This window comes from Catharus ustulatus, chromosome 16 (assembly GCF_009819885.2).
Source record: "Catharus ustulatus isolate bCatUst1 chromosome 16, bCatUst1.pri.v2, whole genome shotgun sequence".
In the NCBI taxonomy this organism is placed as follows: domain Eukaryota; kingdom Metazoa; phylum Chordata; class Aves; order Passeriformes; family Turdidae; genus Catharus; species Catharus ustulatus.
The window spans coordinates 6604650-6632640 of NC_046236.1; the positions used below are offsets into that span (position 1 = coordinate 6604650).

General features: G+C 37.6%; 1 protein-coding gene across 2 annotated transcripts; it reads right to left on the reverse strand.

Annotated features, from left to right (window-relative positions):
• Positions 1 to 20: 20 nt before the first annotated feature.
• Positions 21 to 27868, reverse strand: ZC3H7A (zinc finger CCCH-type containing 7A). 2 transcript variants are annotated; one of them, XM_033074489.2, is made up of 24 exons: positions 27785 to 27834; positions 26800 to 26835; positions 21548 to 21651; positions 20324 to 20363; positions 19366 to 19563; positions 18691 to 18849; positions 16580 to 16660; positions 16452 to 16493; positions 15666 to 15693; positions 14873 to 15153; positions 13031 to 13238; positions 12005 to 12069; positions 11134 to 11326; positions 9332 to 9493; positions 8506 to 8702; positions 8176 to 8273; positions 6998 to 7179; positions 6393 to 6469; positions 5698 to 5831; positions 5204 to 5309; positions 4622 to 4730; positions 3634 to 3767; positions 3142 to 3305; positions 21 to 1971 (listed from the first exon to the last, which is right to left on the reverse strand). In XM_033074489.2, the coding sequence occupies exons 3-24, from the start codon at positions 21613 to 21615 to the stop codon at positions 1782 to 1784; spliced, it is 2916 nt and encodes a 971-aa protein (XP_032930380.1). In that variant the 5' UTR covers positions 21616 to 21651; positions 26800 to 26835; positions 27785 to 27834; the 3' UTR covers positions 21 to 1781. The 2 variants fall into 2 exon arrangements, with proteins under 2 accessions (XP_032930380.1, XP_032930379.1); XM_033074488.2 differs by lacking the exon at positions 26800 to 26835 and having other exon boundaries at positions 27785 to 27868.
• Between the last annotated feature and the right edge of the window lie 123 nt (positions 27869 to 27991).

The following is a 27991-nucleotide window of genomic DNA, read 5'->3' on the forward strand; positions in this document are numbered from 1 at the left end:
GGAAAGATTTCACACCGGCCTTACAGAACAAGGATGTCATGTTTTATCTAGAATTACTTCCAATGATTTACAGAGCACTTACATTAAACAGTGAAAGCATAAAATTGAGAAAACAATTCAGAAAGGCACACGATACAATCAGGTTTTGTCACACAAATAACAGTGTCCATAGTACTCTGTCTCACGCTCACTTTATTACAATGTAAAAAATCAGCACTGCAGCAGGTGGCATTTTAAGCACCAAGCTAGTTTCGTACTCCAGTGTACTGCAGCCCAGCCTGGGAGGAGCAGTCACTTCGCAAGAGCCCCAGGCTAGGGCTGAAGCACACATAAGGTGTTGGCTCCAAATTTGTTGTGCTTTTGTGAAGTGAAAGGGACATAGCATCCATGTCGTCTATAGGTATCACTAAACTTTGGTTCAACACTTTTTACATACACAATGTATGCCCAATGACTACATTCGAACTACTGAGGTCATTGTTAAAGCTCTTCTAATTATATAAGGGCAGCCAGGAACAAAGAAAAGTACCTGGGCTGGGGGAGGAGGGAGGGAAGAAGAAACCTAGTTTTAATTATTTTGCATGAATGGCTGAAAGAAACTTGGCTGTAAATAAAAGAAGGAAATAAGCAAACACAAAGAAAGCTGAAAGCAGGATCTGCAGAGAAGTCAAAACACAGTGACTGGAAAGCCCAAAGGCTCAGCAGTCACCTCAGCCCGCAGATTGTTTTCCATTTCCTGTTGCTCTGCAGGAAAGGCAAGGGGAAGCACCGTGCACCTGAGGCAGTGGTTCATGTCCATGTCCAAGGCTGAAAACGTGTCCCAGCACCACACAGCTCCAAACTGCTTGTCTAGATCACAACTTACTGGCCCTTTCTGTTACTTCAGCGATGCCATGAGCTAATGACAATACAGAAAACTGCAAACGAGCCGCTAGCGACACAAATACCAACTCAGTAAATGTTCAGCTACAGGTACTCAAGCTTTTGCTAACTGGCAAATCATCGTTTTTACAAAATCTCAGTCCTGAGAGGCTACATGCAGAAAACAGCTTCGTGTAAAGTTCTCTTTATTACAGGCAACATTAGTCCATACAATAATACACAATACTGACATACAAGTGTAATCTTTCAAAATCATTATTTAAACAGCAAAGACCAAGAAACAGAATTTTAACTACTTCATTTTCAAAAATTAATACTTTTTTCCTCCCAAGATCCTTTTTCAGTAAATTATATTGAAACATACAAATAGAGAAAAAATGCCCATTCAACATATATTGTAGTTAAATGGTTATTTTGTTTAAAATCTTTAATAAGAAAATCCTTTTTAGCAACCTACATATAGATAAGTAGCAAACTTTGTTTTAAACAAATCCTCTCCATTAAAAGATCTGAAGAATTTTCATCCATCATTTTCTTAGTCCACTAACACTCTTTTGCAATACCTTGATACCTTAAAGTTTTTCAACTGAAGGTGTGAAACTGGGGGGCTTCCTAGATATTATAACCACTCTTCCCCCCCTTCTATTTCCTAACTTTCTGTCCAACAGGAGGTGAGTAAGCCCATAATACTTCAGATTTTTTTAATCACCACTCTGTTTCATGAGAGCATAGACAGGTCTGCTCAATCCCCCTAAACCTACCATACTTTGCTGTTCAGGAGGAACAATGTATGCCAATAAAAGCAGAAAACCTGCAGCTTTTCTGTCACATGCTTTTGATTATTGTCAAATTTTCTGGTTTATGCTTCCAGCTGATAACATGTATGTGTCATCTCAGTATTAGTTTAAATCTTTAAACAAAAAACTATATTTTCCAAAGTCATTATCACTGGGAGCAATCAGGTGGTCTTTTCTTGCTTTGCTGAGTTTCATTCTTAAAACTTGTCTTCGTTCTTCCCACTCACGGAGTTCAGCATTTCCATGGGCAAATTTACAGTTGTTTCCTTCAGTGCAAGTACCAGCCATATATCTGTTAAGACATTTTGAACAGTGTTTTCACAGAATTACCATCATCACTACTGTCTTTGTATTTTCTTCAGGTCATGTTTTTTATATACACTACATAGTAAGGACAAAAAAAAAAATGGAAGAGTATAGACTTTTTAAAGCTAGATGTCACTAACTCTGTTTAGCATTTGGTTGTATTTTTCTTTCCCAGCTGTCAAGTATTTACAGCGGACAAATGATGGCTCTTTCTATTCTTCATGCTCCTACTTAGACTGAGACACTTAATGCTTGAAACCATCAAGTTCATCATGTTAATGATGAATACCTCATGAATACCTTATCATTTAACTCACTAAGCTAAGGAACAACTATTGTTTAAAAATTCCAATTAATTACCCTTGTTAACTAAATTTGAGGTTAGAATACTCACAACATCTTAATATGACAGTTTGCATTCATTTTATGCTGCATATCCAAGGTCTGTTATGTTCAAAACAAATACATTTAGAATGCTACTTAAAAATTTAGTAAAGGGACATGAAAGTTTCCATGCAAAGACTGCAAATGAAAACTAACTTGCTTTCTCTGCTATGCAGTTTCTCAAGATCTCCAAGACACTCAAAATCTTCAACTGAAAACAGAGTAACAAAGGCATCTGCACCAGGCAAACTGAACCTTAAACTCCAGAATGCTCAATTCTGAACTTTTTAGCCTTCCAAAAACATACAACCAGTGCTTGGGAAAACCATCAGATCTTAGAAGTTTTCTTTCATATGTTAATAAATGATTTCTGGTAACAAATACTCAATTTTAACAAATTTAGGTTGATGCTAACAAATTTCTACTCGCCTTAAAGCTCCAGAATCACTGTCCAGCTAGGGACTGTTCTTGGGTTCTAATTAATATGCAGATGCCTAAGTAAAATTGTAATAATACCAACAATATTCACTTCACACATCTGCAATGAACTTGCTACCATTCATTAACATCACACAGGCAGTTAATTTGGTTCCAAAATTAGGCACCTTGTCACTCCCTGAGTTCTAACGTGTTAAAATACTGTTAATGAATTAATTTTATGTTGAAAGACATATGCAAATCAAGAAATACCAGAAACTTTGTCAGAACTAGTAACTGCCTTAATTATGAATTCTCATTTTTCAGCATTTTTGCAATCTTAAAAAAGACATACCTATCACAAATGCTAAAATATCCGGTTGGGAAGCGATACTGCCAGCAGTTCTGATCATCCTCAGTGTGGAAAACCTTCTCCTTATGCTTCTCAGAAGAAATGTGACCCTGCCATTGCTTCTCACTATTACAGTTCTTCCCACACATCCAACAATGAAAATCCACCTGTTTTACAAGGAATTTGAAAACATAACCATGAAAATTCACTGCTGTAAAGGATAGAGCTTCTTATACATTTTGAATATTTTCTTTATGTTGGCCTGCAGGATATTCTTTACCTAAACAGACAGAATGACTTAAACAATCACCTAAAGTTTATGATCTCCACTAGCTTTAGAAGAACACAGTGCCAGTCACATTTACTGTAGCTATCTATGGTCTAAGGAAGCACCAAAAAAATAAGGAAAAATACCTAAGTTACTGGCTGGGGGAAAAAAAAAAGCCCAACAAACCCCCAGATCCTGGATTTAGGATTATATCTATGATTACTTACTGTAACTTCGGCATAGTCAGTTGGCATGTGAATTTGCTTCCCATTTTCTTTGTTTGCCTGAGTAGCTGTATCATCTCCTTTTTCTGGTTTCTGAGTTTTTAGCCATATGTCATACAACTGCTCCAAGTCTTGAACTAATGAGAGCAGAAGCTAAAATAAGTAATTAGCAATTAAGGCAAGAGTTTGAGAACACTAGATAAATGACTGAGCTTGTGAGCATAATTCAGTTCCCACCTATTCTAAGAAAAAGGGAAGGAAACAAATGTAGACAGTTACACAGTTCAGAGATTAAGAGCCAAAGGGAAGAGGCATCTTGGCTATTCATCAAGAGCCCTCTGTGCCCCTTGAGGGGACAGCCAGAGGTTACAGGTTTCTGAACAGGCACCCAAAGTACAGATAGCAGCTGTGCTGCTGCATATCAATACCTGAATCTCAAAGAACTAATCTTATGTGTGCTACAACTTTTGGTAAATTTAATTTGCTTTCTTGCAGACCATGATCTGATCATTTATGTCAGTTATTTCTTCTGATTTTTGATGCTTTCTCCCCAGTAACACTGATGGGACAGTAAAGTCAGTAACAGAAAGTGATGGTGATTCCCAGTCAGTAAATACAGTGGGGAGAGGGGGTGTGTGGAATTGCTCTGCACATAGTTTCCCCCACATGTAATTCCATGAATGCATGTGTGTACACAGGCAGTACAAACACCAACTAATGTTGCTGCAAGGATCAATATTTCTAAGACATCTAAAAAAACAATACAAACTACTTTATTGTTAGAAAACCTATCGAGCAACAAATACACAGTATATCTATTTTTATTTATCTGAAGTCCTGGTCTGGGTGTATTTAAATTCAAAGACAAGGGCACCTGCAAGATTTACTATAAAAGATAATGAAAGAAATTAGAGTAAAAAGTAATTGAAGTACAAGAATGAAAAGCAGAACAGTCAGATTTACAACATGTTAGATTTACTCTTCTACTTACTGCTGTTCTCCTTCATATATGTCCACATCTCTCTCTCCTCAGGACTGTGAGCAAATGAGCAGTTTCCATCATACTGACATTTCTTGCCTGAAGCAATATGATTGCACAACTGAAACATGAATTTTAAAAAAATTCTTAAGAATATAAAGCAGAATGAATGCTAATACAATTTTAAAGTTTTTTTCAGTCTTGGATAGTGTTTCCCCTCCCAGTCAAACATTTATATAACGTGAAAAACAAAAATATTTATTTTTACAAAAAAACCTCATTTATTACAGTTAGAAAAAGAGACCTGCTGGAAGCCAGTACTGTGAGTGCTTTTTGCCTCCTACCACACTACCAGACCCCAGGTATGTATAAATTATTTCAGAAATACTTACTTCCACTGACAAGTAAGGACTTCAGCAGTAACATGAGACCAGTGTTTTTCTAAGGCTGAACACTGTAGAAACAATATGAACATTTTCCTACCAACTCCCCTGGGAATTTCTGCAGAACTGACAAAACTAGCCCAATTACTGGTATTTTCCAATGACTATTCTCTATTTTCTTAACCAAAACGTTTATTTTAGGTTAACATACATCAAACTGCAGAGGCACTTGTTTCTTTGCAGGAAGAGGACGAATGGTCATCCACTTCTTACGTTCATTAGACATTACCAGCACCACACGGCGATCTTTGCTCCACCTGGAAACCACAAGCATTCAATGAAAGAAAAAACTATTAAAAAAAAAAAAAAAAAATCACAAGTTCTGCACAGAAGCAGAACCAGGGAAGCTCAGAAAGTTTATTTTTAAACTTTCACTACATATTTAAGATTTAATGAAGTTCTATTGAAACTTGACCAAAACTCTTAATATAGAAAAACCCTCCAAAACCAAAACACAAACACTTTGGTAGCCACCAAAGTATTTCTCAGTACCAATTATTAGCATACCACAACTCTGTCCTACTTCAGTATGTCTGTTTTTTTGTAATTCCTTGTATGACTCTTTCCTAAGAAGCAACAGTTTCCCAAAAGAGGTTTTAAATAGCTGACAAAACAGTAGAATTTTCACTCTTTGATCTTACTTACGGGTGTCTTGCCTTTGCACTACAATATTTTTTGTTTCTGTCTGGCTCACTAACTTGACCATTTCTCCAGCACTGCCCACAAACAAACTTCATCTTCAAATTAAGTGATCCATATTTCATTTGGTTCCCAGGAACCTTAAGCAAAAAAAAAAAAAAACAAATAAAAACCCAACAAGAATAGAAGGTATTTTTTTATCTGCAAAGAAATCCTCACATAATTATTAATTATTCCTTATGGCAGAAAATCCAACATATGTTGGGAAGTAGGTATTACTCTTCATGCCTTGTAATAGTAAGCTTGTAATTTCAAACTAGACATCTCTTAACAAATGCATTTTTTTATTGAACTTACTTCTGATTTAGGTATATGTACCCTGACGTTATGATAATATGTACAAACTAAACACATAAAAGCACTACATATTGAAAAGATAATTGCCTTAGAGCAGCTGACTTTGAACTTATATTTATTTTATATTCCACCTGGGACAGAACAAGCAAAGCAAAAAAGGAGTTGCACAGCAGCAGAGTAGGCATTTTAGTCTAAGCAAGCAAGCTGAAGAAAGCCTACACTGAAAGAGATTATTTGGAGATCATTTAAAAAGTAATATCTAAAATAAGCTACATTATATACACACATAAAAAAATTATCACCACAGTCACGGCAGAATTAGTTGAATGGAAAAATGAAAATACCTGTGATCCATGTGCACTAGCCTCCATGTTCTGCCAGTACTTCTTTGATTCTTGAACTATAGTATCATGTGAAATACCTGCAAAGTAAGGGAAACAGTCTTTGAGTACTTATGACTGTTGCAGCCTTACAGACATGCTCAAACTGGAATACTACCGAAGCCCCAAAGCTTTTATTCATTTTTGTTTTTGTATATTGTGCAAGTATTCTCTCATGTGTGATACACATGATGTAGATTTACATAATGGATATGATGTTATGTCCATACACACACATGTAAGAATGTCATGAGAGCATCCAAAACAGAAATGTTACCTCTATCATCCCAGTGGGAAGCATACAAGATTTTAAATTACAGATTGCTCACGTAAGTTAAGGTGCATCTTTCAGTATTTGAACATAACGTACTAGAGCTCTAATGCCAATGAAATTACAAAATCTACACTGTATGTACCACAGAAAACCTCTCCAAAATGCAAGCTGAGAGGCACCAGGTTGCTCCTGCTCGCTTTGTGCACTGATCCCAAGCTGCTAATTTCAGAGGGAGCCAAGAAAGGAAGGAGTGGCAATACAATGAAGAGCAAAGTGAGTTTTTTATTAAACATACCTGATTCTTTTTGCATAATCCAGACTTTAAGCTCTACCAGACTGTGAGCATAAAAGCATTTATCTTCTCGTAAGCAGCCATAATGCACCTCATGTCTGCACAAGTCAAGCTGACACCGAACTTGGAAAGGGCGGATTTTGGAATATTTCACCATAGTCTCTCGCAAAATGTGGACAAGGCACCTGTTTTGAAAACAGTCCATTTTAGATATTCTTTAAAATAACCATCCTTCACCATAGCTTGTTCAAATATCCTTTAAACATGTTTTACTTGAAATCAGAAAGTCAGGAAAGTTCCCAGAAGGCAGTCACGTCTAAGCATCATTTTCAGGCTGAGTAAACTCACTAAACAGCACTCTTGGGAATCTAGAGTCCCTCTTCTGCAAAGCATTACTGAATTCAATCCAGCTGGATCACTGGTTTCCAAGAAGGAAAGCAGATCATGTCCACTTTCAAGTATATATCCTGATCTAATTACTAGCCCATGTACTTTTTCCTTTATAGAGCACCATTTATGGAAGAGGCAATGCAGAACAGGCTAGCTCTTGCAGCAGCAGTGCTTCCTTAATACAGGGAACTGGAATACAAACAAAGCAATTCCAGTGCTCCCACTTATTTTCACATCATACAAAGACAGAAGTCTCTTAATTCTCCAAAATTTATTTTATATTATTACAACTATAAAAACTTTTTTAACTTTCCAAGAATAATTAAAGATACTCCTTGCACTCTTTTCTTTATCAACTGAGTTAATAAGGACTATGGTCTATTTTATACACTGTAATTAAGGTAAACTTGAGTTAAAACTAGAGCAAAATAAGCAAAATATATCAAAGAAAGAGCAACTTAGGAGTTCCTGTTTTAATTTAACATTACACATCTATTTACAGCAACACAGCTTACCAGGTGGGTAAGCTATTAACAACCTGACTCCAAATCCCCTAAGATTCAAAAATTAGGGTAGACACCACTAATTTTGAAAGGCTGATAAAGAAATAGCTCACTTTAATTTAGTTAGATCTGTCGAACCTTGCTTTTTAACTCTGTCTTGCCTACACTGCCAAAGCCTAACAGTCAGCAGGGAAGAGAAGTTGACCAACAGGTAAGAAAGGAAAGTCAGTATTAAAAACTGTCTTTGCTTTTAAATTACAGCTTATAGAGATGGTATTTCAAACATACTTGTTATCTTCAAAGTCATGCATAGCAGGATGAGAACAGGAAGATGAGTTATCCTTGTTCCTTTTGCTTATTATTCTGGGCTTGTGATCAAAACATTTCTGGAATATAAAACCAAGAAATTTTACAGAATGTATTTTAGACAAAAATATACCATACCTTAAAGATTTTAACAGATACTTCATTTAGTCTCTAATCTAAAGGCAGCCAGGTAATTACTGAAAATCTGTTTTGAAAGTTGCAAAACAGTCATGCAATAACCAAAGCATTTCTTTCCCCATAGTTTAATTATCTACTACCACTTTTATTGTGTTAGAAGAAATAAAGCAGCACCTCACAAAGAAACATAAATAATCCGTGGTATTCTTGAAGAAGTTGGGACACAGTCAAGTTGATCTTTCCAGGTCCTCCAAAAAGAGCTTCTCGGCTGAAGGCTCCTTTGCGCTCCAGGGTCCACACGTCGATCTCCTCTTGGCAATAGGCAAAGGTGCAATGGCCTGGGTACCTGCACTCCTCCTCAGCAGCCACATCTCAAAGGATAGCACACAACAGGACATTGCTTTCAAACAACTTGTTTAGGAAATTCATCTTAAAACTTCCACTGTATCTATTTCAAATACTTAATAAAGAAGCTACAGAGATCTGTTGTAAATTTGTCACTTTAACAGAAGCAAAACCTTCTGCTAAATGACTCGGTGAAAATGTAAAACTCCTCAAAACAGCTAATGCACACCTCCATGAACTATCCTGCACTAATCTAGGGCAACGATGCTGAGAACCCAGAATATCCTCTGCTCAAATAGAACTGCTCATTAATCCTCAAGTCATATTGTTTACATCATAAGTAGAGATTAATATTGCAAAAGACTAACAAAAATGCTTCTTTGTTGATATTTTTAACAGTAATCATCCAACACTCAAATGCAAAATTATTCCTGATGGAGAACAGTACAGAAGTACACTGCCTGTTCTCTAAATAATCATATTAGTAGTCACAATATGGCTCTCCTTACAGCCTTTACAATTATAAACAACCCAGAACTTCCTTCTCCACTTCCCATAAGCACAAATAAAAATTTCTTCCATACTTCACTTTGGAAAAGCTGAATTGTATTACTCTGAGTGTAGGCATTACTATTTTACTCTCTGTAACACCTACCTTTACATATATGATACGGTCCCACATACTGTGTCTTTGTTGGTCTTGGACGTATTTTTTTCCATGATTTATCTTCAGAGTTTTTTATTCTGCCAATTAAAATATCCTTCTTACATTTATGTTCTAAATTGGGATGATAAGCGTAATCCAGTAATTTAGGACCTGAAACAATCACAGAAAATTGCCTGTATTTGCATAAATTGCATCAAACATGAACATGCCCATACACAGACTGGCTCAGAAGCCCAAAAGCAAAGTACACAAACACACTGTATAGAATTCCTACTTGCACCAGCAGCTCTGAAGAACCAGAAGTCATTAACCACCATGTTAAGCAAAATTTAAAAACAAACAAAAACAACAACAAATACTTATAAAAGGCTGTCTCAACAAGAAAAAACCCACAAGTTATTTTATATTTGGGGAGGGATGCTGTGTTACAACCTTAAGGTTGCTTTGGGTCAGCAAATTGCTGTGTTTTTTCAAATTCCAAATCCATTTTAGTAACATTTGTTTAAAACTAAAATTTCTTATCTGTAGTAAGCCAATGCAGGTGAATTCCAGTGATCAGTAAATGGCTCTCTTAACCTTCAACATTTATTTTATTAGGAGAGATACTATGTTCAGAGACAAAACCACACTCGGTAACAAGTTCACATGTGCCAGAAAGATAAATGCCAATCCCAGAGTTTTGTGATTTTGGGAACAAAATATGCCTAGTTTCAAACTCTCTCTTAAATGAAGACATCAGGAAGAACATCTGAAGATGAGCAAAGCCCAGTGAATTTTCCTGTTCACGAGACTGAAAAACAAGAGCGTGACCCAGTTTTCTCTGGACAAGATGATGATGGAACAGTGTAATTTCAAAAGGCAGTAAAAGCAGGAGACACTTAAAGGTTTTGATAGAGATGGAGAGAAACAGAGGAAGTACATGCATTGACACAAAAAGTGAAGCTAGGAACATGCTAAGTACTCTCACCAATATGTTATAGCTCCAGCTTTAGCAAAACATGTTCTATGGTTTTTCAAACTTCCCTTTGTGGATTTTTCTAGTAAAAATAATTTTAAAGTAGTACAGAAGTTCTTAAGGGTACAATAGTCATCCCCTAGAGGTCTTGATACGATTCTTTATTAGTATATCAAAACCAATGATACCTGTAACTTTAAACACAATGCTTATTTTTAAGATTAGTTTTAACAGAAGCTGTTGCCTTTAGAATATGGCTCTGCTTAACAACACCAGCCCAGGCCTAAAAGATTAGTTATATTAATGACCAATACTGGTTAAGCTCCTTTAAGTCAATACAGTGGAGTTAATGATTACTAAGGTTTGGAAGCCTCATGATTATGATTTAGAATTAGTTTGAAAGAACAATAAAAGAGATGGGTGTGAAGGTTACCAGGTACTTTGAACTGCAGTTCAATTCCCCATGGCCAATCAGAGAGAGTATTGCAAGTTTTATTTAGTCTTGAGCAAAGGTGTCATTCTTCACAGTACCCTGGGGTTTGGGAGGAAAGTGGATACAGAATGTGAATGACCTTACACACAGGGAAAGTGTGTGGTGATTTGTGCTGGGTTTAGAAATCTATTAGGACAAGAAATAAAGACAAGAGGAAAGAAGATAAAACAGTGGTTGAAATATTTCACCAATCATAAGATCGTGCTGCATCTGCAAAGAACAAGTCAGGATTAATATGGTTTAGAAGTCAATGGTGTTAAATTATGAACATGAAGATTTAAAATGTATACTTTTTAATTAAAAAAAGAAAAATCAACCCCATGAAGTCCAATAGTACCTTACCTTTTTTGACAAAACATAACTGGCAGGCCTGTCTTAGCTCATGTGTGCCTTCCAGAGGGTTCCTTCCCGCCAGTGCCGGAGATACAGGTGTATTAGCAGTTGTACTGCTAAAAACATTGGAAAAGTCATTTCTAGTTTGGCCTGCAATTCCCATGTAATTTTCGGACCCAAACAAACTACTAGGACCATTTATCTGTTGAAAGAAAGCATATTTTACTTGATATGTAGAATTTACTTATCTACAAATAAAATTTAACCTACTGAAATTTTTCTTCAAAGCCATGGACATGGAGATTTTACGAAGGCCACATACACAGCACAAACTAAGCCTAAAACAGGAGCCAACCAGGTATATAGCAGCCTCTGTCAGGCAAATTATTCCTCCCTTCTGGCTCCTGAGGATGTAGTCTCTTCATGCCACCCCTCCCCATGCCATCAATGCCAGCAGTGTGATGAAAATGCACAGCATGACTGCAATACAGAGAGAGCAGACAGATCCTCAGACACACAGTGGCATCTGCTCTGTTCCTGCACTAGGACAGCTCTTCAGGATGCCTAGTGTGGGGTACTCAGATCATAAGGGATTTTAGATTGGCTATTTTACAATTCAACAGTATTTTACAGCAAATTCCTCAAAGTGGAATAATGGTTGTGACATCAGTCAAAATTTGCATACATAAAACAACCTCCATAAATCTTTTCCTTTGTTAACTGTTCCTGTAAGTCCCACAGCCAGAACCCACTTTCAATGGTAGAAGTGCCATTTTTTTAAAAATAGAAACTTCAGCTGTAAAAATTCAGATCAGTGTAAAGTCTCCAAGTGGGTCTTAACATTTGAACTGGTGTGAACAAAACCATGAAAAATACATACAAACAATGGGGAATTATTGCTGTTAAGTGCTGGTGTTCCATCTCTAGAAGCTGAACTTGAGATATCTAAAGGAGTAAAAAGATATTTTAATTAAATGAGTTCCCAAGAATATCCCATGCAAAAAATAATTTACCACTCCTGAGAAATATCAGAAGCTTGGGTTCTTTGACAAACACCAAAGGTTTTATTGTTTGCTACAATAAGTTGTTTTTTTTTTAATTATGTAAAAGCCCCTTGTAATAATCTGGGCTGAAAAGTTATTAGGCAATCATCTTCAAAATATACACCTGGTTACCACCAGCAGTACTGGCAGATACTGAAGGCAGATTCACAGGCAGATACTGAAACAACATGAAAATACTTGTGCAGTGTAAAAAGGGTAGAAGATAAACAATATCTGATTACGAAAAAATGGACAGATGAAAGAGGGGTAAGAGGATTCTCCAATTTTTGATTTTATTTTGTAAATCTGGCTTTGTTCTGAAGACAGCATAGTCCTGTAACACTGGTAATTAAAGACAAAACTCAAATTTATCTATTGTAGTTTGTTATTTGTATCTTGTTATTTCACATACCTGATTTCACTACATAATTATAGTCTGTGCAGTGTGAATCCAAGCATGTAATACTGGTACCTTTACAGAGTACACAGTTACATTACCCTTTTAGAATTCTTGTTTATTGCCAAATCATGACAAATGGTTTAAGCTGTAAGAACAAGTTAGTTTGAAAAAAAAGTTTGATGGAATAGTGTTTCTTCTTTAAACTTATACATTCACATAATAGATACAGCAAAACTACACAGAGGGAGGTTGGAGCATGCTTATGCAGATCCCATGGAAACAGAAGCTTTATTTTTGAGTTCTTGTATACAACCAACACTCAAAAACTATTAGCAAAGCCCAAATGTTATGTGTTAAATACAACTAATAGTTGTGAAAACTAGTTTGTTAAAAAGGAAAGCCACTTGGCTCATGCACAACCCTCATCATCATAAAAGGGTAAATATTAAGAGTCATTTCTTACCTCTTTTTGGGTCACTGATTGAAAAGGTGCTTAATGGCGAACAAAAGTTTTCCAGCGAAGAAGCCAAAGGCTGTGAAAAGATTTCTGAAAGAGAAGCTGAAGGAACAAATCCTGCAGTAACTGGCAGTGTCCCCAACAAAGAGGCAGAGAAAGGTACACTAGGAGCTACATTCCCTGCAGGAATAGGTCCTCTGGCTCCTGTAGTTTGCTGGAAAAAAAAAAGAATTAAAAAGAATGTTCAGACCAACCAAGAAAGGCCTCAAGAACGTGATCTGTCACAATATTTCTTTTAGTCATGTTTCTGCAAAGTTTTTACAAACCTACTACCAATGACAGGTACACCACAGTCCTGCAGAGCTGCAGTAACCAAACCCTAAACAACGCCCCAGGTGCAAGGCATTATCCACCGATCAAACACTTTAAAGGTTCAGTTACCAGACACTCACTAAGTCAGTATGAGATTTGGATTTTATTATCCATTGGATCATAGCGGAATTTTAAATTATGTTAAAAACACAGACACCAGAAAAGAGTAGAAAGAGTCAGATATCAACACTATTTGTTTCTCAATACAGAGAACCCAATTCAAAATGTAGTACAGCAAAGAAGTATGAGCTGGCTTTGAGGCAAATCCTGAGATCCAATCAACTGATAGCACATTCTGCAAAGGCCAGGTCACACTGCTTCCTCTCATGAAAAGTAACATATCCTTCTGTAACTTTTGTTAAGGGCATACCAAGTGGGGGAGTTTCCCCTCCCTTCTTCCTGCCATCCCAACAAGCTCCCTCCTTGTTTGGATGTTGAGTGAGCAGGTCTGCACAGTCTGCCCACTGCAAACTCCATGTTCTCCCAGCCACCAGTGTGCAACTCACTCAGGGGAGTTGTACAGCTCACTCAATTCTACACTCCACCAGACTGCAGGCTCTCTTGGAAGATTGCATTTCCTCCTGGCTTTCACTATGGCAAACATTCTAGGATCTCTTAAAAGTAATTACTTTCTCTACTTCTGACATATTTTCTAAAATATGAAGGGCATAAAATAGAAAATTAGAAACCCAAGAATTTTTGATTTAAGGATTTGCAACAGTAAATCAGAGTTGAATGAGGAATTAAAATCACAACTAACTGAAGAATCAAATGTGCCACAGCCTCATTAAACACTGCAATACTAATGCAATACTCTGCTCATCAACCAAAGCTCTCATTTTGACCAACAATTGGAAAACTCTGGAGTCTGCCCTAGGTCTGGTACAATGATGTAAGTAGGAACAACATTTCATAGAACTAGATTTCTCTAGTCTCTCTTTTCAAAATACAAAAGGTCAGACTCAAAATGGTCTGTTTCTGTTCAGCCAGGTGGTGGATCTGGACAAAGTTCTGGTTGCAGAGACACCAGCGAGCATCCCAGAAGGCCACAGCCCAAGTACTACTACAAAGTCTTTTGATTATGTTTAACTACAGCTTCTACAACTAGAGGGTGAGCATTCCAACACACTGTTCCTGGTCTAAGAGGGTTTATTTGCACAAAACCCCCCCCCCCAAAAAACCCCCACTAGCCCAGACTTGAAACATCCAATTGACTTTTCACAGTACTTCCTGAAGGTAGCATTGGTAGTAACATAACAGTATTTCTGTAGTTGTAGTAATCCTGCTATCTTTACAGCCACATTTACAAGAATCTGAACCTAATTAAAAAAAAAAAAAATCAACCTGACTATGCCCAAAGACAGCTTAATGTAACTAGGAAAAGCAACAAACTTCACCACTAGCCCACCTGATAAAAATATGAGATTCCACTCATAAAGAGTCTTTCAAGAACAAAAACAGACAAAAAAGTCTTACCATTACACTTTCATCTGGATCAGGCACAGAATCAAGTAATTCATCAAGTTCTTCTCCAATAATTATATCTCCATCTCCACAATCTAAACATGCTTCTGGCATAGAGAAAGAAACATTCCCTCCATTTGCCAACACTGTAGAAGGCAAAGGAACCTTTTCCATCTGAAGAGGCATAACAGTAGGTAAAGGTGGTACAGGTACTGGTGACACTTTAGACACTTCAGAAACAAAGTTTGATGAAGAAGCAGCAGACACCATCTCTTGTTTCTGGTCAGATAAATCTGAAATAGGTAAGATGGGAATGACTGGAACCTTTGATCAAAGAGTGAGAATTTCTTGCATAACTTTTATCCTGAAAACATGGAAAGTGAAGGAGTGAAGAAATGTGAAGAATGTTTAAACAAAAACAAATAATTGTTTTCAGCTTCCATCAGATTCCAAATGATGTGTATCTTCATCTCAGTATTTATTTAACTCAAGTTAAGAGACAGAAAAAGTTACAGACCTGATACTTTACTAAATCTTTGGCATATTCTCCCCTCCCTATTTTTCAGGCTAAAGAGGACAGCATGGAGATGATCACTACAGAAGAGTCACAATCATACCAAGCTGAGGAGGCCAAAGCAAAATCTGCTCGGCCACTTAAATGTGCAGTTTTAGAGATAAACAGGTCAGACTTTTATCCCAGCATTTTCAAATGACCAGATGAATTCTCTTCTGAATTTTCCTAATACAGTGAGATATGTATGGCATATCTAGCTCCCTAGCATTAGTAATGTAACACAAGACTCACCTAACTCAATATCTTCTACAGAAGAATTCTGTAAATGAGAAAAAAAACCTCTCAGCCACAAGAACCATCAAAAATTTTCAAATACATATTTACAGACAAAGAATGTAAGCCCTCTCAAGTTTAGGTTTTATAAAATCTCAATTTTATGAAGTCTAATGTAAAGGTCAATTTATTTTTAGATAAAGCACCCATTTACAGATAGAAATCCAGTCATGGTATGACTAAAAAGTGAGAGCAACACTTCAGGGAATGAAAGAGTCTAAATTATATCTTAAATGAGCTGTTCCTACATTTCCTCATTCCCTTACAGATGAGTTGTCTATATTCCTGTGAAAGAAGTCTGTAAGATAAAACTCCTCTTCACTATTCCTATTCAGAAATATTACAAAGAGCAAGATAAATGTAAGTTCAGTTGCTAATGAAGATCAAATTTGAATAAATGCATATAAGTAAAAGGGATTTTATCCCAGCATCTTTCATTTTGATAATTGTCAACTATAAAAAATAAAAAGTGAGCCCTCTTAACTTTGCTCTTGCCTCAGAACATATGCTTTGCACTGGATTTAATCTTTTAGCTAACATTTATGCAACAAAGATAACTTGAATAATAATCTTATGTCCTAGTCTGCCCTGTGTATACAGCAAAACGGAACATAACAGAACCCTAAAGCCCCCAAATAACAGCCTCTAATATAAAATGCCAATTGCACCACTGTCACTTTATCATCATGAAATTATGAAACAATTATTCCCTGCAGTTTATACTTGGAACATGTAAAACCTTACCTGAGTTGATACATCACTAGAAACTGAATTTGAGGACGGTGGCTACAAAGAAAAGATACTTTCATTAAATACAAATTTTATATCAGAAGAGGGAAACCTTAACATAAAATGTTAAAATAAAATCTTACCTTTGCTCTAACATATGCTTTTCTTATTTTTAACCCTAGTTTTTGAGCTAGTTCTTGGGTAAGCTTAATCACACTTTCATCCTAAAAGACATAAATAAAATTTAATAATTTACATGTACTGTCATCAAGCAAAGACATCTGTTTATATAACAATCTGTATTCTGCAAGATCCCTGTATGCAGGGTTTCTCAAAATGCAGCTTTATTCTTTCAAAAGCACAGAACTGAAACGTGTATCTGAAAATATAGATGCCCTCAAGCAAAAACTATGTTGACAGAAAATGGACAGTATCCTCCTCCTCCTTTTATCTGGATTTAAAATAATATAAAGGCTTTCCAAAACCAGAGAAATTCAGAGAAGTGGTTTTTCAGGGGTTTTGTGCGGGTGGTTTTTTTTTTTTTGTGAGGATGTTTTTTGTTTGAGGAGAGCATTTGTTCTTTTAGGGGATGCAGGCTTATTTTGTTGTTTTGCTTTTACACAAATCAAGGGCCATATTCCTGATATGAGCTTCTACACTGATGAATATTCAATGAGCACTCAGTACTTTGGGAAGCATTGCATCTGTCCTGGGTTGCAATGCAGGATGTAACCAGAGGTATTCTATCACCATCTGTTAAAACCAGGTGGGGCAGTGAGCTTTGTCTTTTCCACAACCCATCCTTCCTCCTGGGAAGTATCTTGAGTTAATGAGCCATTGAGTCCCACTGAATGACTGATAAAATTACACCATCCCATGGGGAAATGTTCCAGCCAGGGGGAGGAGCCAAGCATTTCCTACTTAGATAAAATCTGAGATTTGGAACACCACAGTCAGCCTGTTTCCAGTGGATTCCCAGGTTGTATTCTGACTGTGACAGTGTTTTGGTTTTTTGTATTACTGTATTTTCATAGTAACATTCATAGTAAAAGAACTGCTACTCTTATTCCCGTATATTTGCCTGAGAGCTCCTTAATTTCAAAATTACAATAATTTGGAGGGAGGGGATTTATATTTCCCATTTCAAAAGAGGCTCCTGCCTTCCTTAACAAACACCTCTTTCAAACCAAGACAGCATCGTACAACTAGAATTAAAAATGTTATCATAGTTCTCTCTGTCCTACAGTTACAACTATCCATTTAATTTATTTTAAGATTCAGTATTCAGATCACATCCTACAGCTAGAAAAAGCTATTTATAAAACTTACATAAAAGCATATTAAACTTAAGCAAAAACATTCAGATCTGGAGGGGCAAAGCGAGGATCCAAAGTCCAAAGTTACACATTCAGATGAACTGTTTATGCCTTTGGAAACACAACTGAAACTTTCCCTGTATCAAGAGACAAACCTATGCCCAACACTTTGTCTAGTATCTCACTGTAGTTTTGATGCAGCAAGTTGGTATTTTATCCTATGATCAGTCTACTTAGAGCAAAGCATGTAAAGATTCCATAAGCATGTAACCTCAAATCAGGAATGCATTCCTGAAGTGAAATCTCTTAATCATGCTCACTCACAGCATTTTAATTTGCATTATGAAGGGTCCCAGAGAGCCAAACAGGGCTTGGATGTAACCAAAGCTCTGCAAGAATGCACTTGATGTATTCCAGATCTTAAAAACACTCAAACAAATAAAAAACCACAACCCAACCACGGAAAACAGATCCTCAGGACCAGTATTTCAGTCTACAGGTCACCTCCTACACCACACAGTGCCTGCTAACACAGACTGAGCCCAAGATTCAGGGTGCACAGCAACTGATTCACAGCAAGGACAATGCATTGGCAGCAATGGTTAAAATGAGGTCACCAAAAGAATAAATGTACATTATAATTATGGTGGGGTTCTCTTCATGTCATACAGAATTTTAAACAATTAATTCAATGGTTCTAGTACTTATTGCAAACATTCATGGCATGTAACCCCTGCTGCATTTCTTTTGCTGAAAGTTAACACAACAAACTGAGCTTGGGGACTGCAAGCTCTGCACTCAGTCTGCAATTCCACAGGAGAAAATAATGCTTAGAGGAATAAAAATATTTTAAAATAAAAAATATTTTAAAACATCCTTGTTCTTCAAGTGTATGCTTCAAAACTTTTTAAAAAATCACCAATATACAACATACCCACCTGTGGCACAGCAAGAGAACATTTTGCTACAGCATCATAAGCCTTCTTATAGCTTCCCAGTTCATTCAAAGCTTTTGCTTTGCGATAGAGAGCTCTGAAATTATTTTCATTCAATCTTAATGCTATCTCACAGTCCTCTAGAACTTTTTCATGCAATCCCTACGAGGAGAAAAAAGAAAAAAAGCCATTAATCAGAACTATTATCATGGAAATAGTGAATTTGAACTGTATTGCACAAAGGTATTGAAACACTATCAAACATTCACCAAGGCCACAGCACAGTGCATTTTTAAGTTCTGCTAAGTCACCAAATCAAGCAACCAAAAACAAGCATCATTATATAAAATCCAGTAACAGTCACAAAGAAAATTTAGCTCTTTCACAAGAGCCATCTTCTTCCACAGAGAAAGCAACCAGCTCAGTGCAGTCAGCAGTGTAAATGGATAAAAATACTGTTCCATCAAATTCCAAGCCTAGTATGACTCTCTTATGTTAATTCTAGTATTAGTAACTAAAATACCTCAATTATACATGTAAAAAGCTTTTAAAAGAACGTGCCAAAGTGATGATTTGAAACACATCATTCCTCAAACTGCCATCAAGAGCTTTTCACTCACTAGACTTTGTGTGTTTGCATCCTGTTCTGGAAAAATCCTGGTTTAAACAGCAGCTTACCATATTTGAAAAACACGCGATCCTGTTCACATGCAGCTTCTCTAGAACATCATCAGAAACATGGATTTCTTCTGAATTAGCATAATCAGCTATGTTTATAGCTTCAGTATAATGACTCAGTGATCCTCTCCAATCACCTTCTCGATATACATCATTTCCTTCATGAAAAAGATTCCTAACAAGATCTCGTATAAATAACTGCAACAAAGAAAAGAAAAATCCATCAACAGTTGCTTGTTTATCTTCCATACTTTCAAGGAAAATTTTAAATAGAAAATTTATACTTGAAACTCCATGGAATTGGAGTAAAATGCAAGACTTTTGTCTACATTAGTGTTTTTCTTCTGACATTTTTCCAAGACAATCTCAAAGATGTATATATATGCTCTATATATTCTTTCAGCAAGCAGCAGCCATAGCAACTGACAAAGCAGGAGAACACAAAATCTGCTTTGCAGAAAGGCTTTTTTCATCAAAATGTGAATGACAGCATTTTTACCTAGTATGTTCTCAAATCCAATGAAACCACCTACCACTGGAAAAAGAACTAAAAAGACAAGTCTGAAAATACGAGCCAAAATTAAGCAAAATCATAACCATAAAGAAAAAAAATATGTTCTGAAGGTTTCTGTGACTGAAGTACTTTTATCTTATTTCTGCTGTGCTATTCTGAGCTTTACTCAGAATAGTGCATTGTTTTATTCAATTAATGTCCCAAATTTATCCACAATACCAGTAGAGAAAGACTTAATCTCAACTGCTGCATGAGTAAATTCAGGACACCCAAATATCTGAATACCTATATCACAATGTTAGTAGATGTCCAGTTCCAATATTGAGACTTTTAAAATTACCATTCATATTATATAATCACCTCAATGATGACTAAAATCAAGATAAACTATAACAATATAGGTCCATTTAAAAACCCTTCTGGAAATTAAAGTAATTTCATTACCTCATATTGCTCTTGTGTCCCTGGATAGGGCAAAGTGGATCTAAAAAAAAAAAAAAAAAAAAATCACAAGCTTCACTTATTATGTATATTGTTTAAAATATAATCACACTGAGGAAGACTGGCTGTTAGTAAAAGCAGCCTTGCTTCTGCAACAGGCAAATCTCTGAATTTTGCCCATAGCCTGCACTTAACAGGGAAAAGCACAGTAGATGAGTTTTGAATAAAAAACTGAACTTCCTTATTACTAATGACTCGCTTTCTTTTGAAGTTACATGGTCAATCTGAACTCTGTTGTTCAAAATGCAATAAGGTTTTGAATGCTTTGAGAGTTTTAGACATCACTGTTATTTGTTTAAAAGCAATTTCCTTCCTCTCCTTCCCTGTGCAGAACCATGTTACAGATGAGGAGAACTGCAATCTTCTAATAAGTACTATAAAATGACAAATTTTCTGTAAAAAACTCACATATTTTAATTCAGTCATACCAATAACACAACAGGAATTTTAAGAGTTCCTTCATATGACATGCAACAGATATTTTCTCTAGGATAGAAAAGAGGTCTTTACTTCTACATTTTCAGGAAGAAAAGCAGGAATTCTTTCCTATTGCATACAGGTTAACTGAGATTCTGTTTTTAGATCAGGATTTTGCGGGAGGAGGCTTTGTTATTGGGTTTTTTGTTGGTTGGTTGATTCTTTGTTTTTGTTTTCTAAGAATGCCAAATATGAACAGTGAACTAGTATGAAATTTCAAAGTGATTTTAAGATAGCCAGGATCTTCAAAAGAATTTGGCATTGATCCAAATGAAAATTAAATACTCAGCCGATTTCTCAATAGCCTAAATTATAGCTCCAGAGAGTTAAAACATTCAGGTAATGGTGAGCAAACCTGTCCCTTTCAGTAGCAACTTAGTTTTAGGTGTAGCTATTCTTAAGGAGGATTATCAGGTTCGCAACATTTTCTACCCACAAAAAAAGAAAAAAAGATTAAATGATCATTTTTCTCAAAGGCAGGAAAGGAACTTCCTTTCAGCTTCAATTTGCTCTGTTTAGGAACAAAGAGAAGTGCTGGTTTTTCTTTAAATCTGCTTCTTGTTTAACATGTTAGTGCCAGCAAATATTCTAAGGAAAAACACAAAAGGTCTTTCCCAGAGCCATCCATCTCACAGAAATATATATACACATGTGAATGAACATACAAGAATAAAAACCACAAAATCATACTCTATAAACTGGAGTCCTTTCTTAATGTCCTGTTGTCTAGTGCTTCTCTCTTCCGACACATTGGACATGTTATCCTGAACATCCACTTTTCGGATATGTCACTCCTCAAAAGGAAGAGAGATAAATGGATGTTATAATACATTTCAGTGTGCATTTGGCCCAGAAGGATCCACTCTCACATCAACACATTGTACAAAGATGATTCTGCACCAAGCTTCAGACAGCACTGCAGAAACTCCTGACACAGCTGAAGCACCCACAGTGACAGAGGGAGCAGCCCCAGGTCACAACCAACACCCCCCATCAGTGCCCAGCTACACAAAATTTCTGTAGAGAACCTTTCTTCCAATCTCTAATTTATCTTCAGTTTCCACTCACTTCCTCCAGAGGATGCAGAGCCCTGTCAATGCAAGTGCACCAAGCTGCAAGTCCAGCTTTTCAGGGATTGCTGCTAAACTGAGCTCAAGTTCCACACAGACCCCTTTCATGAGCTTTACACTTCTTTTATTTGCTTGTTGAAGTGGAAATAAACTTAAGATCCTGGTATGTTTATTAATAAAAACCAAACTGATGAGAAAGTTATCATGAAGTCTAGTTTTAGAGCATCTCATCATCCCCCAAGCACTAAGGTGAAATTAGAAGCAAACACTAATGCTTTATTAATATCTGAAATTAGAAGCAAACACTACTGCTTCATTAATATCTCCCAGTCAGCCAAGGTGAAAACCTTGGACACTTTACCAGTAGCAAAGACTATCTACTTCACCTGAAAAACGAAATTACTTCCAAATAATTTCACATCATCAACTCGACATTTCAATTCCATTTGTCTCAATCTGTGATTTTTTTTTTTTTTAGTTTGTGTCTTTAATTGACTGGATTTGCAAATGCTCAAGTTAAACAAGCTAAAATGATCTGCATGACCTTCAATATAAGGCTATTTGAAGTATGCTGTCACAACTGCACATGGTTATTCCCACTTGTGATGTAAGAATACAATTTATTATGCCAAAAAAGGACCAGTAGGACAAAGTTTTATTTTGAAAATACTCAAGTTCAGAATAAAGTTTTTAGTTAGAGGAAATGTGTATGTTTTGTGAAGAAAATTACTTTTTGTAAGAATTTACAGTTTAATGAAATTGAACTACATGCAGCACATTTCTGTTAGTATTGAAACTAAGTTTTAAAAAGCCAGTATTTCGTGCCAGGTTGCCATTTCACATCAATGGCAGAAGAATGAAAACAAAGTAAAATGAAAAACAAACTAACCCCAAGCAAACTGTACTAAATCCCAGCTGAGGACAGAAACAGACTGCAGAAGACACCCCACTTTCTCTAAATTATTTGGAATAAACAAACAAACTGAAGAATTTTCAGTTCTAATAATGTTTACAAACCTTTCCAAAGTCACTTAAAAGAATGTATGAAGTCTAGACTACTTCAGATCATTACTAGTTAGTCCTATTGTAGTACATTCCTAAAATGAGAATAAAAATGAGTAATTTTCCTAAGATCACTAAAATTATTGTAAGAATTCCAAGGTCCCCATTTCACCTCACTTCTCACTGCGACCTCAGTAAGAGCAAGCTTTATAAAAAAACATTAAAATAGACAAGTAACATGGACAGCTGTGATAGTTCACTAACAGGAATTTCTCAGCTATTGCTTGCTTGGGTATATAAACAGCCCTCAGTAATCTACTCTCCAGAGAGGAACTAACTGTTTTTCATGTCATTTTATGCATCACCTTTTCTTCCATAAGTTAATAATACATACTATGCTTTTGCTACATGATAAAGGTTTTAATAAATAACAGCATATCTACAAAGACATCAAAATACAAATGGCTAAAGGATATTTTTTGGCATCTGAATAGTTTTTATTAACTCACTCATTGATTAAGTTTTAGAATTCAAACAAAGTCTTGTAAGAATAAGAAATTCTCATACTAACCAAAGAAAGTAGGACTATTAGCACATGTTTTCCCTCAGAAGTAAGCTTTGAAAAACACATTTTAGTCCTGTGAATTAACAGCTGACAATGTAATACCTTGCCACACAAGAGTCTTGCATATGCCACAATCTGGGTAGATATTAAAATCAACTTCACTAATTCTAAGAAACCCCAGTATTCCACCCCAACTTCCAAAGACATGAGAAAAGTCCAACACAGTAACACCTGCATTTATTTATCACCTCTAATATAATATTAAAGTAAGATATATTGACCTTGAGGATGTGCACATCCAGTTTCTCCACTACAATAAAGTTAATGGAAATGTTACAAACTCGCATAGCAATATAAGAATAGCTAGCAAATGATGAACATATGTGAGTGCTGAAATTTATTATTCAAAGCAGTCTTCTATTTTTTCCTACTCATTTGCACCCACAAGATAGTCAAGCAAAAATTATCTTTCCTTAGAATATTCTGACAATCAAATTGCCCCAATATTTGATGATTTTGCAGCGGATTTAAAATTGTTTCAGACAGCACCTTTAACAGTATCTCTTCCACCAAAATTTTCCCTATATCCTTTGAAGCAATCAGAAACACTCAGTTTTATACAAGGCAAATAACAATCATGCCTTGCCTTTTAATGTCATCCATCCACTTTCTAAGACAAAACACCCGCCTATGCAGCAAGAGCCCTTCTCCATTTGCAGGGAGAGGATTTAAAGAAAAATAAACTTATGTATATACAAATACTTAAACAGTCTAAATGTTGCTTTGTTGCTTGAAAAATTACAAGAAAAGCAAAGCCCATACTGTTGTTTCACTCTTCATGCAATGCACTGAGAGGAACAACCTAAAATAAAGAAAAACCAGTACAGGAGCTGAAAGAAAAAAAAACAGACTAATGTATCACTAATTAACCTCACAGGCAGAATTAATTGCTGCATGAAATGCAACTGCTCTATGAGACCAATACAAGCTCAATTTACTAAATGTAGTAAAGAAAAAAAAAGTTGCCTAGACATTTTAAAAAAAAACTTATACTGTTTTATTTTCATCACAGGCTTTAACACATCCTGTTTCCCAGAAGCAGAAGCCAAGTGACAGAAAGAGCTCTGCCAGGAGCCAGTGACACCTTTTCTGACAGATGCTGGTCCACCCATACAAACAGGAGATGTGAAGGGCAGCAGGGCTGTGCCAGGGCAGGCAGGCAGGAGCACCTCCACTTCTCTCTTATACAAAGCCACTTATGCCTCTTGCTGCTTATTTGCCTTCCTTCCAGCACATGGCAAGACAGTTTTCTTTCTTTTCTATATTTTAGCACTTCTAAGGCACTCAAGATACATTTAAAAGGACATTCCCATTATCTGGCATATACCACGTGCCATATTCAGGCCCAAGGGCTTTGAGTACAATTACTAGGCTTTGCAAAGCAAATCTCTGGAACACAAGTGCATAAATTCATACAGAATGTAGAAATTGAGTTTTTCTGTAGAAAGAATATAGGCCTTGGTTATTGTAAAAAGGAAGGTCTCACTGAATAAAACTATAGAGAGTTGAGCCTTTCCATTTCTAAACTGCAGGACCAGAGAGCAACTACACACAGTTTGCCATGAACACAAGTTCCCCCAGCTGAAAATTCAGTCCCACAGGACAGGGAACGGGAAGGACTGATCCTTTCTCTGTACAGAGTTTTGCACATTGCTTCTTTAAAGATGAATGGAGAATGCTGTGAAAATGCATAACATCATTTGGGGACCAGAACTACTCCCCCTGGGAATTAATGACCTTCAGCTGACCAAATAATTCTGTTATTGTTTGTTACAGATATTTATGGCTCTGGCTATTATAAATACTTCAAGTAAGTATTCTCTGCACCTTCAGGCCTAAATGCTGAAAACAACTGAAAGTCAGTGATCCTTGCTGCACTTCTCCCTCCACAGAACTAAAACTTACAAAGCAAGGATAGTGCATGGATGTGTTCTTTTAAATTACAGGAGCATATCCTTCTGCCATGTATCATTATTAACCCATTTACTGGCTTACAGGAATCTTAGATTAGGTCTCTGGACAGTAGAAATTGCATTGAAAATTTTATCATTACTGGAGTTAATAGCCTCAATGCTTCAGCTGAATTACTGAATAAAATCATGCCAAGTGAAGAGACCCCTTCTGTATTCTAGCATCAGCCTTCTCCTCCTCAATTCTGGCAGAAATTAACACATCATCTACACCATCCTATGTCAAAACTTTGGTCAGAATCTGGGAAACTAGAAGCCTGTGTATAAAACACCACCACACACTGTTTGCCAGTGTTTCCATACAGGAAAATGTACTGCAGAGGAAAGAAGTAACACCCTAGAATAAAGGGAATGCTGCAAAGAGAAGAACAAAACTGAAACAGAACAGCAGAAGTGAAGATATGACTAAGAGGCAGGCAATATAAATCCCTCTCGATTTAAATATAAATACTAGAAGCAAAGACTATCTCTGCTGCTACCTCCTGCACCACTAGAAGCAGCAACAAGCACAATACATTCAGGCATTTGGATCCAAAAGCTACACACGTGTAATTGCCACCCCAGGGGCACAGGAAAGCAGAACTCTGCCTTGACAGAAGCAGCACACATGTAGCTACACCCAAATCCACTGAGATTCCACTGACACAAACATCTCCACTACCCCCAGCTCCAGCCCAGCCAAGGATCCAAGTGGACATTGAGCACGTGCCATCACAGAATAAGCCTGGTCCAAAAGCAGAACTTCAAAGCTATTTTATTGCCCAACCAACCAACAGATTAGAAGCGTAATTACAGATAATAAACCACAGTGCAAACTAAAGCATGCCTTACAGAGACTGTATACTGCTCATCAGACTTGGACTGGCATCAAAATAAGGAAGGGAAAATAGAAATCTTAATACAAAATCTGTACAAAACAAACGTGTTCCTCAGACAGCAAAAGCACAAAAGATTTTATGTTCATGTTCACGCATCATTGAGCTGTTATATGAGACATTTCAAAAATGCAAGATGCTGGGAGAGAAACAGGAAACACATTACACAACACACATTTCAATAGTTCGAGTTAACTCCTCTGCTTAACCTAGTACTTCTGGCCAAATCACAGAATGTTCTTATGTCAACTCAAAAAACTACCTAACAAAGAAATAACACAGAACCACTTTTATTTCTAAAAAGTGAACTTGACTGTAGTCAAAACGAAATATCTGAATAAAAGTAAACAGAACATATAGCAGTAATTTAAAACCTATTCATTTCCCACTCTTTACTTACCTTCGGTATTTAGTTGCATCTCCTCCCACTTCTTCCCTATCCACAAAATAATAAGATAGTTTTCAAGATTTATTTTCTATTTTCACGGCTCTGCTACAATTGTTTTTAATCCATGTAAGAAACAGGAGAGAACAAAGACGCTTTGTAAAGTCATTTCATTTTCCCAGGAAATTAAGAAGTGGGGTTGGAAGACTTCGGTTTACAGTTCTCTCAGATATTTCAGTAAAGAACAGATGCAAAAACCTAACTGAAGGAGGAGCATCTTACCAATAAATCCAGACTTATCAACAGGATTTAAACCAAGATAAACTTTGATACTCGATTTTGGTGACTACAATCGACAATATTTGAGTTGCTGGTTTTGGTTCTGGGGTTGGTTTGGGGTTTCTTTCCCACTTCCCGTAAGACAGTTCTGACTTTCCCTAACACAACACTTGCAGCGCTGCCCGCCGGAGCTGCCCGGGCGCACGGAGGAGCGACAGAAGTCACCGCGCACCTGTTAGCGCGGAATCCCCAACAACTCGTCCCGAGGGGATGCGGGCACAGGACGGGCCCCGGCCACTGTCAGCGCTCTCCGGGGCTTGCTCCAGTCACGGCGCAACAGGAGAGCTCCCGAGCCGGCGGCCGTGCTGCCCCAGCGCGCCGCGCCCGCCCGCCCGCAGCCTTTGTTCGCGCCGAGCGGCTCCGGCCGCCGGGGAGAGCCCTCCGGGGGGCCCGGCCCGGCCGCGGGTCCGGGGCACCGACAGCGGCCACGGCCGGGACGACACACGACCGCCCGCGGGAGGGGCGCGGCGACTCCGCGGCTCCACCTCGGCGGGGAGCGGCGGCCCCGCGGCACGGGAAGGGACGGGTGGGACCGGCTCCCCGTGCCCGGAGCGGGGCGGAACGGCAACGGGGCCCGCCGCGTCTGGGCAGCCCTTGCGCGGGCGGAGGGTGCCGCGGGGACACCGGTGTGCGGTGTGTCTGTCCCTCCCCCCGCCCGTACCTGCTGTGAGGCCGCGGGAGCGCAGCGGGAGGCGGGGCTGGCGGGACGGGCGCGACAGCGGCGACGGCGATAACGACACCGAGAGCGGCGGCAGCGCCTCCTCCGCGCCGCCCGCGCAGCGCCGCCGCCCCCGCGCGCCCCCTGCTGCCGGGAGGCCGCGGGCACAGCCCGGGGGCGGCCTGAGCCGAGCCGAGCGCGAGCAGCGCG

Excerpts from the sequence above, each read along its gene's own strand:
- ZC3H7A (XM_033074488.2), bottom strand. The coding sequence starts at position 21,615 with ATGTCCAATGTGTCGGAAGAGAGAAGCACTAGACAACAGGACATTAAG. Across the intron at positions 15,154-15,665 it reads TGTAGAAGATATTGAGTTAG|ATTTATCTGACCAGAAACAA; the intron begins GTGAGTCTTGTG and ends TACCTATTTCAG. Across the intron at positions 1,972-3,141 it reads TATTTTAGCATTTGTGATAG|ATATATGGCTGGTACTTGCA; the intron begins GTATGTCTTTTT and ends ATGTCTTAACAG.